The sequence below is a fragment of the Myxine glutinosa genome, chromosome 11 (assembly GCF_964187855.1).
Source record: "Myxine glutinosa chromosome 11, kmMyxGlut1.1, whole genome shotgun sequence".
Lineage (NCBI taxonomy): Eukaryota > Metazoa > Chordata > Myxini > Myxiniformes > Myxinidae > Myxine > Myxine glutinosa.
In genome coordinates this window covers 48,954,821-48,968,677 of record NC_136271.1, presented here as the reverse complement: position 1 = coordinate 48,968,677, position 13,857 = coordinate 48,954,821, and the positions used below count along the sequence as shown (strand labels likewise).

Here is a 13,857-nt window from a genome sequence, read left to right as displayed (position 1 = left end):
GGCCGTTGTACGCCATAATGACATTAGACGTAATCACACCACCTTGTCATGTGACCAGATCCTCAGCTCTGATTGGTATACGTTTGAGGGGACATGCATACATACATACATATGGACGGACAAACCCTGTTCTAGACGGCTTTGCCCTATGGGTCACGCCGTAAAAAACAAGGTCTGTTGAAAATTTGATGACAAAAGCTCAAATGGTAAAAACTTTATGCCCTGGGCAGATAGACAATCATTATCATTTTGTACCATTATCATTATTGTCGTTATCATTTTTGTTATGCACCATTGTCATTATCATTGTTATCATTCTGATTATGTACCATTATTATTGTCCTTGGATGTCGGAGGAGTTCAGTATGTACATCGGCTTGAGGCAGAGATGCGCTCTCAGCCCACTCCTGTTTATCATGGTAATGGAGCTGGTGAGAAGGGAGGTGAACATGAGAGGTAGTATGGGGAGGATATTGTATGCAGACGATTTGGCTGTTGTGGTGGAGAGTATGAGGGAGATGCAGGAAGTACTGGGGTAGTGGAAGGAGGAATTTGGGATGCATGAGATGAAAATGAGCATGGTGAAGATGGAGGTGATGTGGGTCGGTCATCACAGGAAATAAATGAATATCAGGTTAGAGGGGAAGAAGATCAGACTGGGAAATAGGTTTGAATGAACAGTAACCGGGAATGGTAAGTCAGAGACAGAGGTGCGGAGTAGGATTCAGGTGGGTGAGAATGCGTGGGGGAGGGTGGAGGGTGTAATAGCAGACAGAAAGATTTCAAGGAGATTGAAAGGGAAGGTTCTGATGCTGTGTGTAATGCCGGCCTACCTTTATGGTCTGGAGACAGTGGCACTGGCAGAGAGACAACAACAAAGGCTGCAGGTTTGCGAGAACAACTGGGTCCGGCGGATTGCGGGAGTGAAGAGGGTAGATAGAAGAAGAATGGATGAACTGAGGGAGGACATTAGTGTGCAGATGAGCTTGACTGGGAGATTGGTGAAATGCCAGCTGAGATGGGCTGGATACTTGGTATGGATGGTGGACTAGAGAATGGCAAAGAGAGCAGATAGGTTGAAGGAACAAGGTCAGAGGAAAAGACGTGGACCGTGGTTGAGATGGAAGGATTGTGTGAGGAGAGATTTCAGTAAGGTGGGGGTGATTGGAAAGTGGAGAGAGTTGGTTGAGGACAGAGGGGAGTGGAGGAGTATCATGGGAAAGGCAGGACAGAAGCTTTATACCATTTCACCTCACCACTTATAATTGGGAAGAGGAGGAAGAGGAGGAGGAGGAGGAGGAGGAGGAGAAGAAGGAGAAGAAGGAGGAGGAGGACGAGGAGGCCAAGAAGAATTATTATGTATCATTATCAGTACTAGCAAATTCTATACGTCGATTCACTGACGGGAATATATATATATATATATATATATATATATATAGAGAGAGAGAGACAGACAGACAGACATATCGATCGATCGCAAGTTAGCGTTTGCAGTTTTGTCACGTGTGCCCATACACAAACCTTTGTTGTTTGTATTTTTATTTTTGCCTCAAACCTTCCTGGGAATTCCCCGAATCGACCTTCGTTGGGTTCATTGAAATCCGTTAATCCGTACAGATCTATCGACTCCTTTTATAATACTGCATAGATCTGTCATTGTCATTATCATTATGTACCATTATCATTATGTTACCATTTTAATTATATATCATCATTACCATTATCACACTGTGTTTACTGAAGAATCCCTGAACACTTTTGATCGTGCCAATAAATAAACAGTTTACGTGGTCTCCATGTTATAGAGCTTTTCCACGAGCAACCGCAGTCTGGAACTCGTTGCCAAAGCGAAAAAAACAGTGTCTCGTGCATCTCGCACAGCTGTGCTGTAGCTGGACCAGTAAGGGCTATTTATAGTTGCCATGACCCTGCACTTTCACATTTTCACCCAATTATTAATTATTTTTCTCCGTATTCTCGTATTAAATGTTTGTTGAAAATCTGATGGCAACAACTCAAATGGTAAAGAAGTTAAGGCCTGAACAGACAGACAGACAGACCCCGTCTCCTGCTTTACGCCCAAACTCCCTCGTCCCGCTGAGCAGGGGACAGGATCACTATATGGGTTGTGGTGGCAGAGTCAGTATATTCATTTTTTTTTGTTTGTGCAGTTGTGATGGCCGGCCAAGATCAGGCAAGTTTCAAGGCACAGGGGAAGAGGGAGATTGAACAGGCAATGGAGCAAGAACTGAAGAAACTGATTGCAACAGCATCACCTGCACAAGTACAGGTAGGTATTTATGAAGGGTGAATGTGGTAACTGGGCTGTCAGGACAGCATGGAAGTAGCGCAATTTTCAATCTGGGTGTCATTCCCTACCTAATTATAAACTACCACCCTGGGGCTTCGCAAGCAGAGCATTGCATCAATGAGGCCTTTGGATGGGCATTGAGCAGGGTCTCCTGGCTGCCGGCGTTCGCTGGTGGACGTTAAAAATCACACAGTGCCTTTCAAAACGAAGAGGCTGTTATATGCAGGCTCCCTGGCCAAATTCCAAATTGTTGCCCAAACACGCAACCTGGCCAAGGTTGGTTCTCAGCCATTGAAACTGCTTCAGCAGTTTGGAAACAAGAGTATGCTGATAGAGTGTGGTAACTGATACCTTGCTCCCTGTCCTATCGCTTGTGGCAATCGAATGAAAGATTCTAATCGTAGTACATTTTATCATTGTAGCTTCTAAATGTGAGAAGTTTCATATTTCTAGTCGAAACGCCTTCTAACTTGTACATTTTCTTCCAAGTGAGTCAGCAAGATGGTGTATTTTACGCCACGTGAAGCATGTAGCTGATAACCTTTCCACCTTTGTTCTGTCTCACGAACGTGGTATAACATTCTTGTTTTGGCAAATTGGAGCAGTAACTTCACATGCATCTCTCTTGCTTCCAGGATATAAAAAAAGATTTTGATGGTTTTCAACGACTCTTCCACCGTTTTCTACAAGAGAAGGGCCCATCGCTTGACTGGGACTGTTTGCAGCGTCCTCCAGCTGAATCGGTATTGTCCTTTTTTTTTCTTCTTCTTCAGCCTAATCAAGAAGACCAACCTTTTGTACTTCTTCTCTCCTGAAATCCACTATTTTGCTGTTTGTACTTTATTTGCTCCAAATCCTTTACTAATCATTCATTAACTCGCTGCCTTCTGCCACTCTTAGGTCATCCCATATGACAATGTGCGAGAACGACCACTTCCACCTGATGTTTCTGACCTGTTAAACCAACTGGTCGTGGTAAAACTCAATGGAGGTCTTGGAACCAGCATGGGATGTAAGGGCCCCAAAAGCTTGATCAGCGTCCGGTCGGACAACACCTTCCTGGATCTCACTCTGCAGCAGATCGAAGTATGTGGCCTCCAACTCTTTCTGGATCTTCCTTGGATAATTGTGTTCCACACTTGCTTTTACATGCTAGTTACTATGGGGGCTTGCTCTTGAACCGTGAAAAGGAAAGTAATCGAAGAACGTTTTTGGATCCCAAGATAAATACCGTATGTCACTTTTTAAAAAAAAGATTAAATAATTTAAATTAAATTTAGGAGATTTTGGACAGTGCGGTCTTTTCAGATTTATCATTTTATTGCCAATCTCAGACCAGGGAGGCATTGTAATACCTTCTTTGTGAAGGTCATTTGTGAGTCACAAGGGTTTTTTTCAACTACTTGATGGCAATATGGTAATTTTTCTGAGTAGTTCTGTTTCCAGAAGCTTATAATCCACTGTACTGTTTCTTTTATATTGACAATATAAATACATTATCAACATGATGGTATTCATAGAATACTTACCCTGTGCAGTCAACTTGGTGTGAGCCAACTCTTCTGTTTTTGTCTTTGATCCAATATGGCTGCCAGACCACATGAGTGATGACATAATTAATTTATATTCTCTTCTTTAATTGTTGCGTAGATCACGCTCGATAAATTTCAAACTGATCAGACTAAGCGTTGTCACTGTCGAATTATGACGTCATAAATATGGTACCAATAACGTCATTGTTAGAACACTTATTCCTCACGTAGAGTTCTTTACAATTAGCCACGTTTCAATTTATTCCATGAAGCGGTTTCGGAGATATAGAGGTGCAACGTTTTTCGGTTTTTCCAAGATGGCGCCTGTACTACGTGACCTATGACGTCATAACCATCATTAAAATATTCCACAGGAGGAGGCGTTCATATGGTGAAAATTTCGTGTCCATCAGACTAAAAATTTCATAGAAAAAAAATTCATACTGATTTCGGAGATATAGAGGTGTAAAGTTTTTCCAAGATGGTGTCCGTACCACGTGACCTATGACGTCATAATTATGAATAAAAAATTATGCAGGTGTAGGCACTCCTATTTTGAGAATTTCGTTTCCATCGGACTAATGGTTGCTGAGAAAATAAATTTTAAAAATGCAGAGTAAAGTTTGGTTAGTGATGTTGCATTGATGGGTTGACTGCCTGGAGGCAACTGAGGTTGTGGATCTTCTGATGTGGGTAATCGATTGATGCGGATCTGCCATTTGGAGAGGTCCTGGGCTGTAAGGATCAAAACCTCAAGGAAGAACTGTGCCCATCTGATGATCCACACAGTCAGGAAACTCGTCAATTGCTTACAGGTTAAGGTTTTTACTTTAGGTAAAGGAACTATGGTTTGAGGATTATATTTTAAATACAATTGAATATGGGATGTTGTGAAATTAACATAATGATTGCAATCCTTCAAATTATATTAAAGTTTAGGAACAACCGATACTGTACAATTAATTAAGAGTGTATGCGTGCACGTATTCATGTGTATGGCCCCTCCCTGAACCGCAACAAATCAAAGATGGGAACCGTGCGCTTGCGGAATTTATATTCTGCAGATGTTAACGTATTTGAATGTCGCACTACCCAAATGGTCGTGTTCTCACACATGTCTAAAACACATGGGATAGGACAAAGGATTACCCAAATTTACTTATTTTTTTTCAGTTAGAAGATTCAGAATCTCAATTCAGAATTGAGGACGTTAGAAGTGGAGGAATGGTTGATCAGAGTAGTGATGGCAATGTACAAAAGAGCGCGAACAGTGGTGAGTTTGAGGTGAAGGTGGGAGTGCATTAGGGGTCGGTACTAAGTCCACTACTATTTGTAGCTGTGATGGAGGTGCTGGCTCAGAACGTAAAGGAGGGTTTACCGTGGGAGTTGTTGTATGCAGATGATCTGGTGTTGATTGCGGAAAGTATGGATGGATTGAAGGAAAAGATGAACAAGTGGAAGGAATGTATGGAGACAAAAGGTCTGAAGGTGAATATAGGAAAGACGAAGGTGATGGCAAGTGGTAAAGCATGTGGTGAGGTGGAAAGAACTGGGAAGTGGCCATGTGCTGTGTGCAGGAAGGGTGTCGGAGTGAACTCCATTCAATGTACAATGTGCGCTGAGTGGGTTCATCAAAAATGTCGTGGTCTGAGAGGGTCATTAACCAGTGTGGCAGCTACATTCAAATGTAAGGTGTGCACAGAGGGAGCTGCAGATGGAGGAAATGTTGAGTTGGATCTTGGAGGCGGCGTGAAGCTGGAAGGTGTGAAAACATTTTGTTACCTCGGAGACATGCTGAATGGAGAAGGTGGATCAGACACGGCAACGGTTGCTAGAGTGAGATGTGCATGGAAGAAGTTTCGGGAACTGAGTGGCGTGCTGATGAGGAGGGGAGTGTCGTTGAAGCTGAAGGGAAAGGTGTATGCTGCATGTGTGAGAAGTGTTATGATTTATGGGAGCGAGACATGGGTCATGAATGTAGAGCAGCAACGAAGGCTGGAAAAGGTGGAAATGCAAATGGCTCGGTGGATGTGCGGAGTATCGTTGAGAGAGAGGAAGACAAATGATGAATTGTGAATGATGATGGGAATAGAGCCTGTGATTGATGTTGTGAAGAGGAACAGGTTGGGATGGTTTGGTCATGTGTTGAGGAAGGATGAAAGTGACTGGTTGAGAAGAGTGATGGAAATGAATGTAGAAGGAAGTAGAGGACTGGGAAGACCGAGAAAGACTTGGCTAAAGATGGTGGAAGAAGAAATGCGGGCAAGGGGGTTAACAAGGAGAGATGCAGAAAATAGGGCAAAATGGAGAAGATTGTCATGGGGACCACAAGGCTAACCCCCGCTCTAGCAGGGAAAATGGCCTTAAAATGCATGTTGTAGTTAACTGAACGTGGGAATGATGTTGGAAACTAGGCACGCACACATAAATTCCGAAATACAGTAAATCATTTAATTGCACACACAAAGCCTGGTGTTGGCTTAGCGGTTAGGGTGCTGGCTTGGGATCAGAGGATCCTGGGTTTGAATCCTGGTTGATCGCTGAATTAATGCCAGGGGGGTTGACTCAGCCTGTCATCCTTCCAAGGTCGGCAAATTGAGTACCAGTTCACTGGTAATTCCCTGTGTCGCAAGAGGTGACTAACAGGGTTGGCGGCAGTAAGGGCATTCGGCCATAAAACATTGCTTCAAAAAGGGGACCACATTGGCCGCCTTGCGACGGCGACGGGTGGTATCGAAATCCCAAACATAAAAATATGATACCATGAACACCATTATTTTAGTACAATAAACTAAACATTGTTAAGGGCCCACACACAACTGTCATTCACAATGAACTGGACAAGATCATTAAAAGGGGGTTTAGTGCATCCCCAGAATGAACACAGCGGGTTCTTTCTTGCTGGAGGTGGGTGAAGTTCACAACTGGAACGTGATGTACAGAGAGAGAGAGAGAGAGAGAGAGAGAGAGAGAGAGAGAGAGAGAGAGAGAGAGAAAGAGAAAGAGAAAGAGAAAGAGAAAGAGAAAGAGAAAGAGAAAGAGAAAGAGAAAAAGAGAAATAGAGAGATGTATATATATAGAGAGATATAGAGATAGATAGAGACATAGACTTTTGACATAAAAGTATAAAACCAAAGTATTCCAACTCCACTCTACATACAAATCACAACCTCATTTCTAATGCATTTGCACAAAACACCCTCCATGCCCCATAACTCTTCAAACACAAGAAGGTTCCCCATGTTTATTTGATAAGGATGTTCAAGCTTTATACGTGCTGACACCATCCCTATGAAACAAAAAAGTGCATTTTCATTTTTTCCACTACCTAATCTGGCTTTTCTGGTTTTATAAATTGCAAGCTTAGCAATTCCAAGCAAAAAATTCAAAAGCAAAATCACAGAGTTTTTCCTAGTATTACATGCAAGTCCGTAAACAAAGATTGTAACAGAAAAAACAATTTTGAATTTACAAAAGATTCGGCTCAGATACAGAAACAGAGATGACAATCTCTTGCACTCAATAAACACAAGATACAAATGTTCAACATTACCACAAAAAGGACATAAATTAGACACAGCAGGGTTAAACTTCTGAACTAACACCTGTGTGGCCAGGGCGTGATGGACCAGTCTCCAATTTAGGTCTCCTGTACGACCGACAGTAGGACACCTGTACATTTCATTCCAATTTGGAGTGAGAAATGCTCCTGCAGGTAAAAACTCTTGCCACTTGTTCCTTAAGGGTGCTGCACAGCCCGGTAAGCACACCTCTAGACAAATTCTATACATTGCCCTTTTTCCCATGATGTGGAACACACCGGATTCTTCGCTGTTAGAGGAAAACATACCATGTTGTTCCTGGGCAGTGACTGAGAGTTCAGGGAAGGTTAAACGAAAATCTACTTCTTCATTTACCCCATTCCACCCAATATTTAAATCTAAAAAAGTCTGGGATACAATCTTTATGACCCTACTCACTATTCTAATTGAACGCAAGCCAATTTTTCCAGAAACAGCGCTGGCAGACAACCATCGCTTCAAGGATAGCTCCATAAGATCTCGCACTTTATTAATCCCATTGTTCGTAAAATGTTCCATAAAAGCTCAGCTGGAAGATACTTCAGCGAATAGTGAGTTTTGGAACAATGGCTCATGCACAAACCTCCTGGGATCATGAGATCTCCAACCGCTGCACTCCTAGAGCTTGCCAGGCATTCAGGAGAGACCGATGAAATGGAAGGAGCCGAGCTCTGTTGACCTGCTTCAAGTCCAGAAGGAAAAGTTCCCGGTCATAGTCCATTCCACCTACTTGCCTGAGCAAGGTATTCGTGAGAGGACGCCAGGGCACAACCTCGCTGTACAGCAGACGTTTTATTGTCATTAGCCGAAAAAGCCATTATTCGACTAGGGATGTGCACCAGGTTTTGACCACCTGAATTACGTGGTCTGCACAACACATCTGGCTTAAGCCAGTGGTGGCCTCCCCAGAAGAAGTCAACTAGACCCCTCTGAATGTTGTTGATCAGAGCTTGAGGAGGCTGGAGTGCTATGATCTTATGCCATACGATTGGAAGCACCAGGTTGTTTATTATATTGTTACTGATCGCGGATTAAGATGTTATTTACCGAGCGGTGGTATTGCCGCGACCGTTACAGGATCCCTGACTCACCCGATTCACCCAGAACTTTGGCCGGATCGCACCGCAGCTGCTCAATGAGGGGAAAAGACTAAAACGACGAATGCAAAGAGGAAAAGGAATAAAACGAATAGACGGACAGAAGAGTAATTGGATTTATTATTTACACAAGCAAAAAGGAGCAATCAAGGTTTATTTACAACACATAAGACGCAGGTGACACAGTGCAAATTTTAGCTTACCTACAGACTTAATTAAATACCCAGGGACAGAACAAACAAAACAAACTCACGTACACAAGAAGGGTGGAAAGGCAGGAGGTGGATGGCTGGAGGGAGAGGAAAGGTCCAAGGGGGTCCTGCAGCTCAACCGGCGCGTTTAGCAGCCGCCGTTCCTTTACGGTCCTGCTCCAAACCGCCGTTCAGGCCCCCTTTGGCTGTTGGGTGTTCTTGCTGCGGCGGCCTCCGCTGCGTTCCCAGGACTTGTCTGACTCGTTGGTCCACACCCTCAACTCTTTCTTGGTCCCTCACTCTTTACCACCGACTCCTCACCGCAACCAACGCAACCACTTGACCACCACCTCTACTGACTGACTCTTCACCACTCTCCACTTGACGACCGACTCTCAACCAACTCAGACCAACTCACAACTCACTTCCGTTCGCGCCTTTTATAGCGCCTCCAGCGATTCAGCCGCTGACGTTTTGGACACGCCCATCGGGGTGCTCACCTCGGCCCTGGTTGGTCGCGCGACCCTCGGGCTCCGCCCTGGATGACGACGGGCGGGCACGCCCCTCTTCCCCTCTATGACGAGGTGGAGACACGCCTTTCTTCCCCGACTCGAGCCTCGTGGTCAATAGCGGTTATTGGAGGGGAGGTGATTGGGAATCGAGGGCTCAGCAATGACGAAAGGGGATGTGATAGGAAATGGAGATTTTGGGGATGGGAAGGAAAGGGGATCTATTCTCTTTCACTGGTGCAATGGAGTACTTCAATTAATGGGAGACACAGCCTTACTCTAAAACACAGAATAAGAGATAACTATCAACAGGGGTATTCTATTATTTGGCTGACGTGTATGCTTGTGGACTAATTATGGGATGCCCTTTCACCTTTACACAGCTCCGGAGGTAGGGGGGCGCAGAATAAACAATAATAATAATAATACAGCACACAATCAAAAAATATACAGTCCTCATCTCCGCAACACTGCACCCTCCTCCTCTTAGGCACGTCCCGGGCCTACAACTTTTATTTTTAGTGTGACACGTAGGTGTAGTTCCCTCTACTTTTAACCTGACCCTGAGCGCGACAGTTTTAAAACATAAATAAATGTGTCCCGCTGCTCCATTGCACCCTGCCTAACAGACTTACGCCCACAGTTAACCGAATTGCGGAATGGTCTTCAAACTATACACTGACGGTGGGAAGCATTATTTACAATGACGCTATTTTTATTTACAAAACTAACCCAGGACCTGTGATTGTTCTTTCTGGGGGGGAGACAGTCTGCTCTGCATCAATGCACCATTAAAGCACCCAACAACGCACCAATATACACCCAAGCACCAATCGGTGCAGTTACCACTGTTCATCAATAAAGTAAATCCAACAAACCCAAACCCTGCAGGTGATCTCTTGCTCTTCGGCTCCCTCTGCTGGTTATTATTATTTGGTCTTCCAGATGTTGTCATTCTTTCATTTTCTTACTGGCAGCCTATTTTCAATAAAGTGTGCCCAATGTGTCCTTTTTATTTGCTTTATTTATGGCCCACAGGGCCGACTACGTGTGGTTCACCTGTGGGGCATCGGTGCCCTGTGGCCAAGGTCCGCCAGCAAGATTTCGGGCCCTCATGGCCGGTTCCAGCAGAGGGGCCATGCCCCAACCCATGGGGTCCATAAGTGGTGCTCGGCCACAGGCATGTGGTCCATAATGTGGTGCATCGATGCAGACAGCTGGTTCTGGGAATTTCGGGCGCACAATGGCCGACCCACGCACGCTCCCCTCGGCACCCAGTGGCGCACAGGTCATGTGGGAGACAAAAGGGGAAAGACAATTGAGCGAGGGGTAAGGTCACAAGGGTACACATCAATAAGGCAATGCAAGGCGAAATGCGTACGGAGGGCGAAGTGAGAAAGCTCGTCCCTACCGTACGTCACCCCCCTGTCACCTACCCTACCCTTGCCCTTACCCCATATGTACAAAAATCTACACATTTACAAATTCGTCACTACTGTCACGTCTTCCCCATATTTCCCCTATACCAAATTCGTCTCCACAATCCCTCTACTTCAAAATTTGCCATCACCAAATTTATCATCAATCCTCATAAGGAGGAAGAGATGGAACACAAAGCACAATGTCACACCCACGTCATGATGTGTCTCACAATCCAAACATTTGCACAGTAAAAATAATTAAACATGGCATGGTGCGGAGTACCTGTCACCTCAGGTGAGTGGGTGCAGATGGTGCGAGGAGACTTCATCCTAACTACTTTCTAAATGACATTAACACACTTTACACTACCCGGGGTCTTTCCCTGCCAATCCATTGGCCACTTACACTACGGGTTCTAAAAACCAATTCCCATTGACCAAACTGTGGTGCTTCTCAATTTGGGGTCTCACTCCCCCGATTCCTCTCCCGGTGCCTCGCACAATTTCTGGGCTGCGACGTGTAGCTCTCCCAGCAGGTCTACCCACCTGCACACCTCCACCACTGCAGTTGCCTCCGAGCTTACCTGCTCCTTACCCTAACCTATCTACCTGGGGAAGGCCCTCTGGCGCTCTCCCCACTCGGTGCCCTCTCTGGCACTGGGCTACCCGGGTCCGTCCTCCGGATCCTCGGGCCCCATCCACTACAACTACCGGCTCCCAGAGCCCACCTGCGGCCTCACCTGGCCGACATCCTCACAGTGGTGGAGTGCCCAAACCAACTACACACACTAACAGGCTACACGCCCAGCCATTTCCACAACACTAATGCACCCATCCAAAGACCATTCTTTCACCCGCACCACAGATGCCAATATCCAACCACAATTTACCTATACCCTCTACCTAACACTTACACTACCCGCCCCGGGTATCCGTGATGGGGGTCCACTCTTCCCCCATTCACACCTTCGCACCATCCACTCCACTCCACAATTTCCACCATACTCACTCCACGACCATCCATTCCAATACTCCATACCATTTATTCCATACACCTGTCCTTCATTCACCTGTCGTTGCACACCTGTGCAATCCTACCTGGTGCCACCTGCACCCTCCTCCTCTTCCTGGACCAGTTGGTCAACACAACACACATCACCATCACTCACTCATACACTGCTCCACACACCTGTTCAGTTGCACACCTGTGCAATCACACCTGTTCAATCACACCTGTTCAATTCTCAACACACACGGCATCATCTCAGCTAACTACTCCCCTCTGAAACTTGCGCTTCCCAGTCGTCCCTTTAAACTATTGCGCTCCCACGTCATTATCATCCACACTAAACTACCTGCGTCCCCACTACAGGTATCAGTCACTAACTAAACTTAACGTCACCTAATGTCATCTTCGCTAGATCCCTAACAATATAACCAAACCCTCCCTGGCTCGGTTGTCATAGCCACCCCATAAACTATTGCGCATTTGCCCCCACCTGTGAGGGATGGTGGATTTGCCATCCCACCACATCGGGGGTCTCTCACTATAAATTTTGCACATCCAAATCCAACAAATCAAAAATTTTCCATTTACTGCCAATTCTACTCACTTTTCTAAATTTCGTATCAAATCACTATCACTATCACCATCACCCATCTACTTATTAGGTCCTCTCGGTGCGCCAATTCACATCTACAGCCCGGCTTCGTACAGCCGAGCAATGAACGCGGGTTCTTTTGTGCCAGCGGCTGGATACGTCCCGCATTCGGGGCAGGGACGGGGGCTTACCCGGGCCGAGATCCCACGCACCACCTAGGCGCGTAGCCATCCAATTGCCCGATCTCGACCTGCCGGCACGTCTCAATAGAAAGTGGTCGCCATGACGACCCTTCCTATCGGCCTGCCCGCTCCGCCCAGTGGAGCCCGGACGCGGCCGTTCCAAGCGAGGCACAGCGTGGATCGCGTACGGCGGTTCTTTCGAAACCGCCGTGGTTCGGATCCCCGCTGGTCCTCGCGGCACGCGAAGCTGCCCGACGCGCACCGAGGGCCCGATTCGGCTATAAGTCGTTCTAACCTTTAACCCGGTTACCGTCGATGCCTCACCTGCATGCTTATACGCATACGCTACCCCTTTCTTGCTCATACATGCAGCCGTTTCCATGCTCCTCGTCGTACCTTTTCTTACACACCTCGGTACACTTATTCCGCTCACCGACTTGGTCACACACCTGACCACCGAACACCTTGGCACACATTCGTCGCTCGCACACCTCACCAACACACCTCTTCGCGCCCCTTCCTCGGGCACCTCTTCTGTGACAATCACAGGTGTGCTCTTACTCGCACACCCAACCACGTGCCTCACGACCAACTCAAATGTGCATTCCCACTCACGCTCTACCATTCCAGGTGTGCATCCTTCCATTCCAGGTGTACATCCTCGCTCACCTGCCACAACCAACTCACGCTCCATGTCACTCTCACTACTCTCACCTCCATTCTTGACAGCGCACTCACCCTTACTCTCGACAGCACACTCTTTCCTCATGCACCCGTCCGTTACACCCCTTTCTCGCGCACACTCTCCCGTTACATCCTCTGTAACACTCACCACCCCGCGCTTCCATGTACCCCCTCGCACACGCGCTTCGACCAACTCACTCTTGACGGCACACTCACTCCTCGGCGTGCACTTTTTCCTCACACACCCCATGGTCGGACATTCTCGCACACCTCTTTTTTCGCACACCAGACCTGTCGCACACTTCACCAACGGCCTTTCACGAACACCCGGATCCAAACCAATCCCCAAGCCGACTGTAGCTTTCCTCACATCATATACATTGCCACTCACCTCCGTACCTCGTCTCCGCACCTCCTTTGCCACCTGCAAACTCTTTATTTGGTTAGTGAGCATCACATCATGAGTTGAGCACCGACCTTGCACATATTCCATCACCTCCTCCTGGATTTCTCTTTTAGTTTCTGTCCGTCCCTTCTTAATTTCACTCACCTCTTCTTCCACTTCCTCTAATTTTTGTTTAACCTCTTTTATTTCTCGGTGCGTCTCCTCAAGTTCGTCCTCTAAGGCTACCGTGACCGTCTCTATGTGCATACTCACCTGCCGGTCCTTTGTCTCCATTATCTCTGTCACCTCGTCCACCCTCATTGTCAGTTCCTCACGTACCATCTGACATTGCCTCTGCGT

The 13,857-nt window shown here is 46.3% G+C and overlaps 1 protein-coding gene across 2 annotated transcripts in view; it reads left to right on the top strand.

The window, feature by feature from the left end:
* Positions 1-13,857, top strand: part of UGP2 (UDP-glucose pyrophosphorylase 2) — a 95,852-nt gene that overhangs the window by 48,394 nt on the left and 33,601 nt on the right. For both annotated transcript variants that reach the window (XM_078786642.1, XM_068099297.2), the window contains 3 exons: positions 2,175-2,293; positions 2,950-3,057; positions 3,215-3,400. In XM_078786642.1, coding sequence (XP_078642768.1) covers positions 2,180-2,293; positions 2,950-3,057; positions 3,215-3,400 — 408 coding nt within the window. In that variant the 5' untranslated portion in view covers positions 2,175-2,179. The remainder of the gene's footprint in view (positions 1-2,174; positions 2,294-2,949; positions 3,058-3,214; positions 3,401-13,857) is intronic.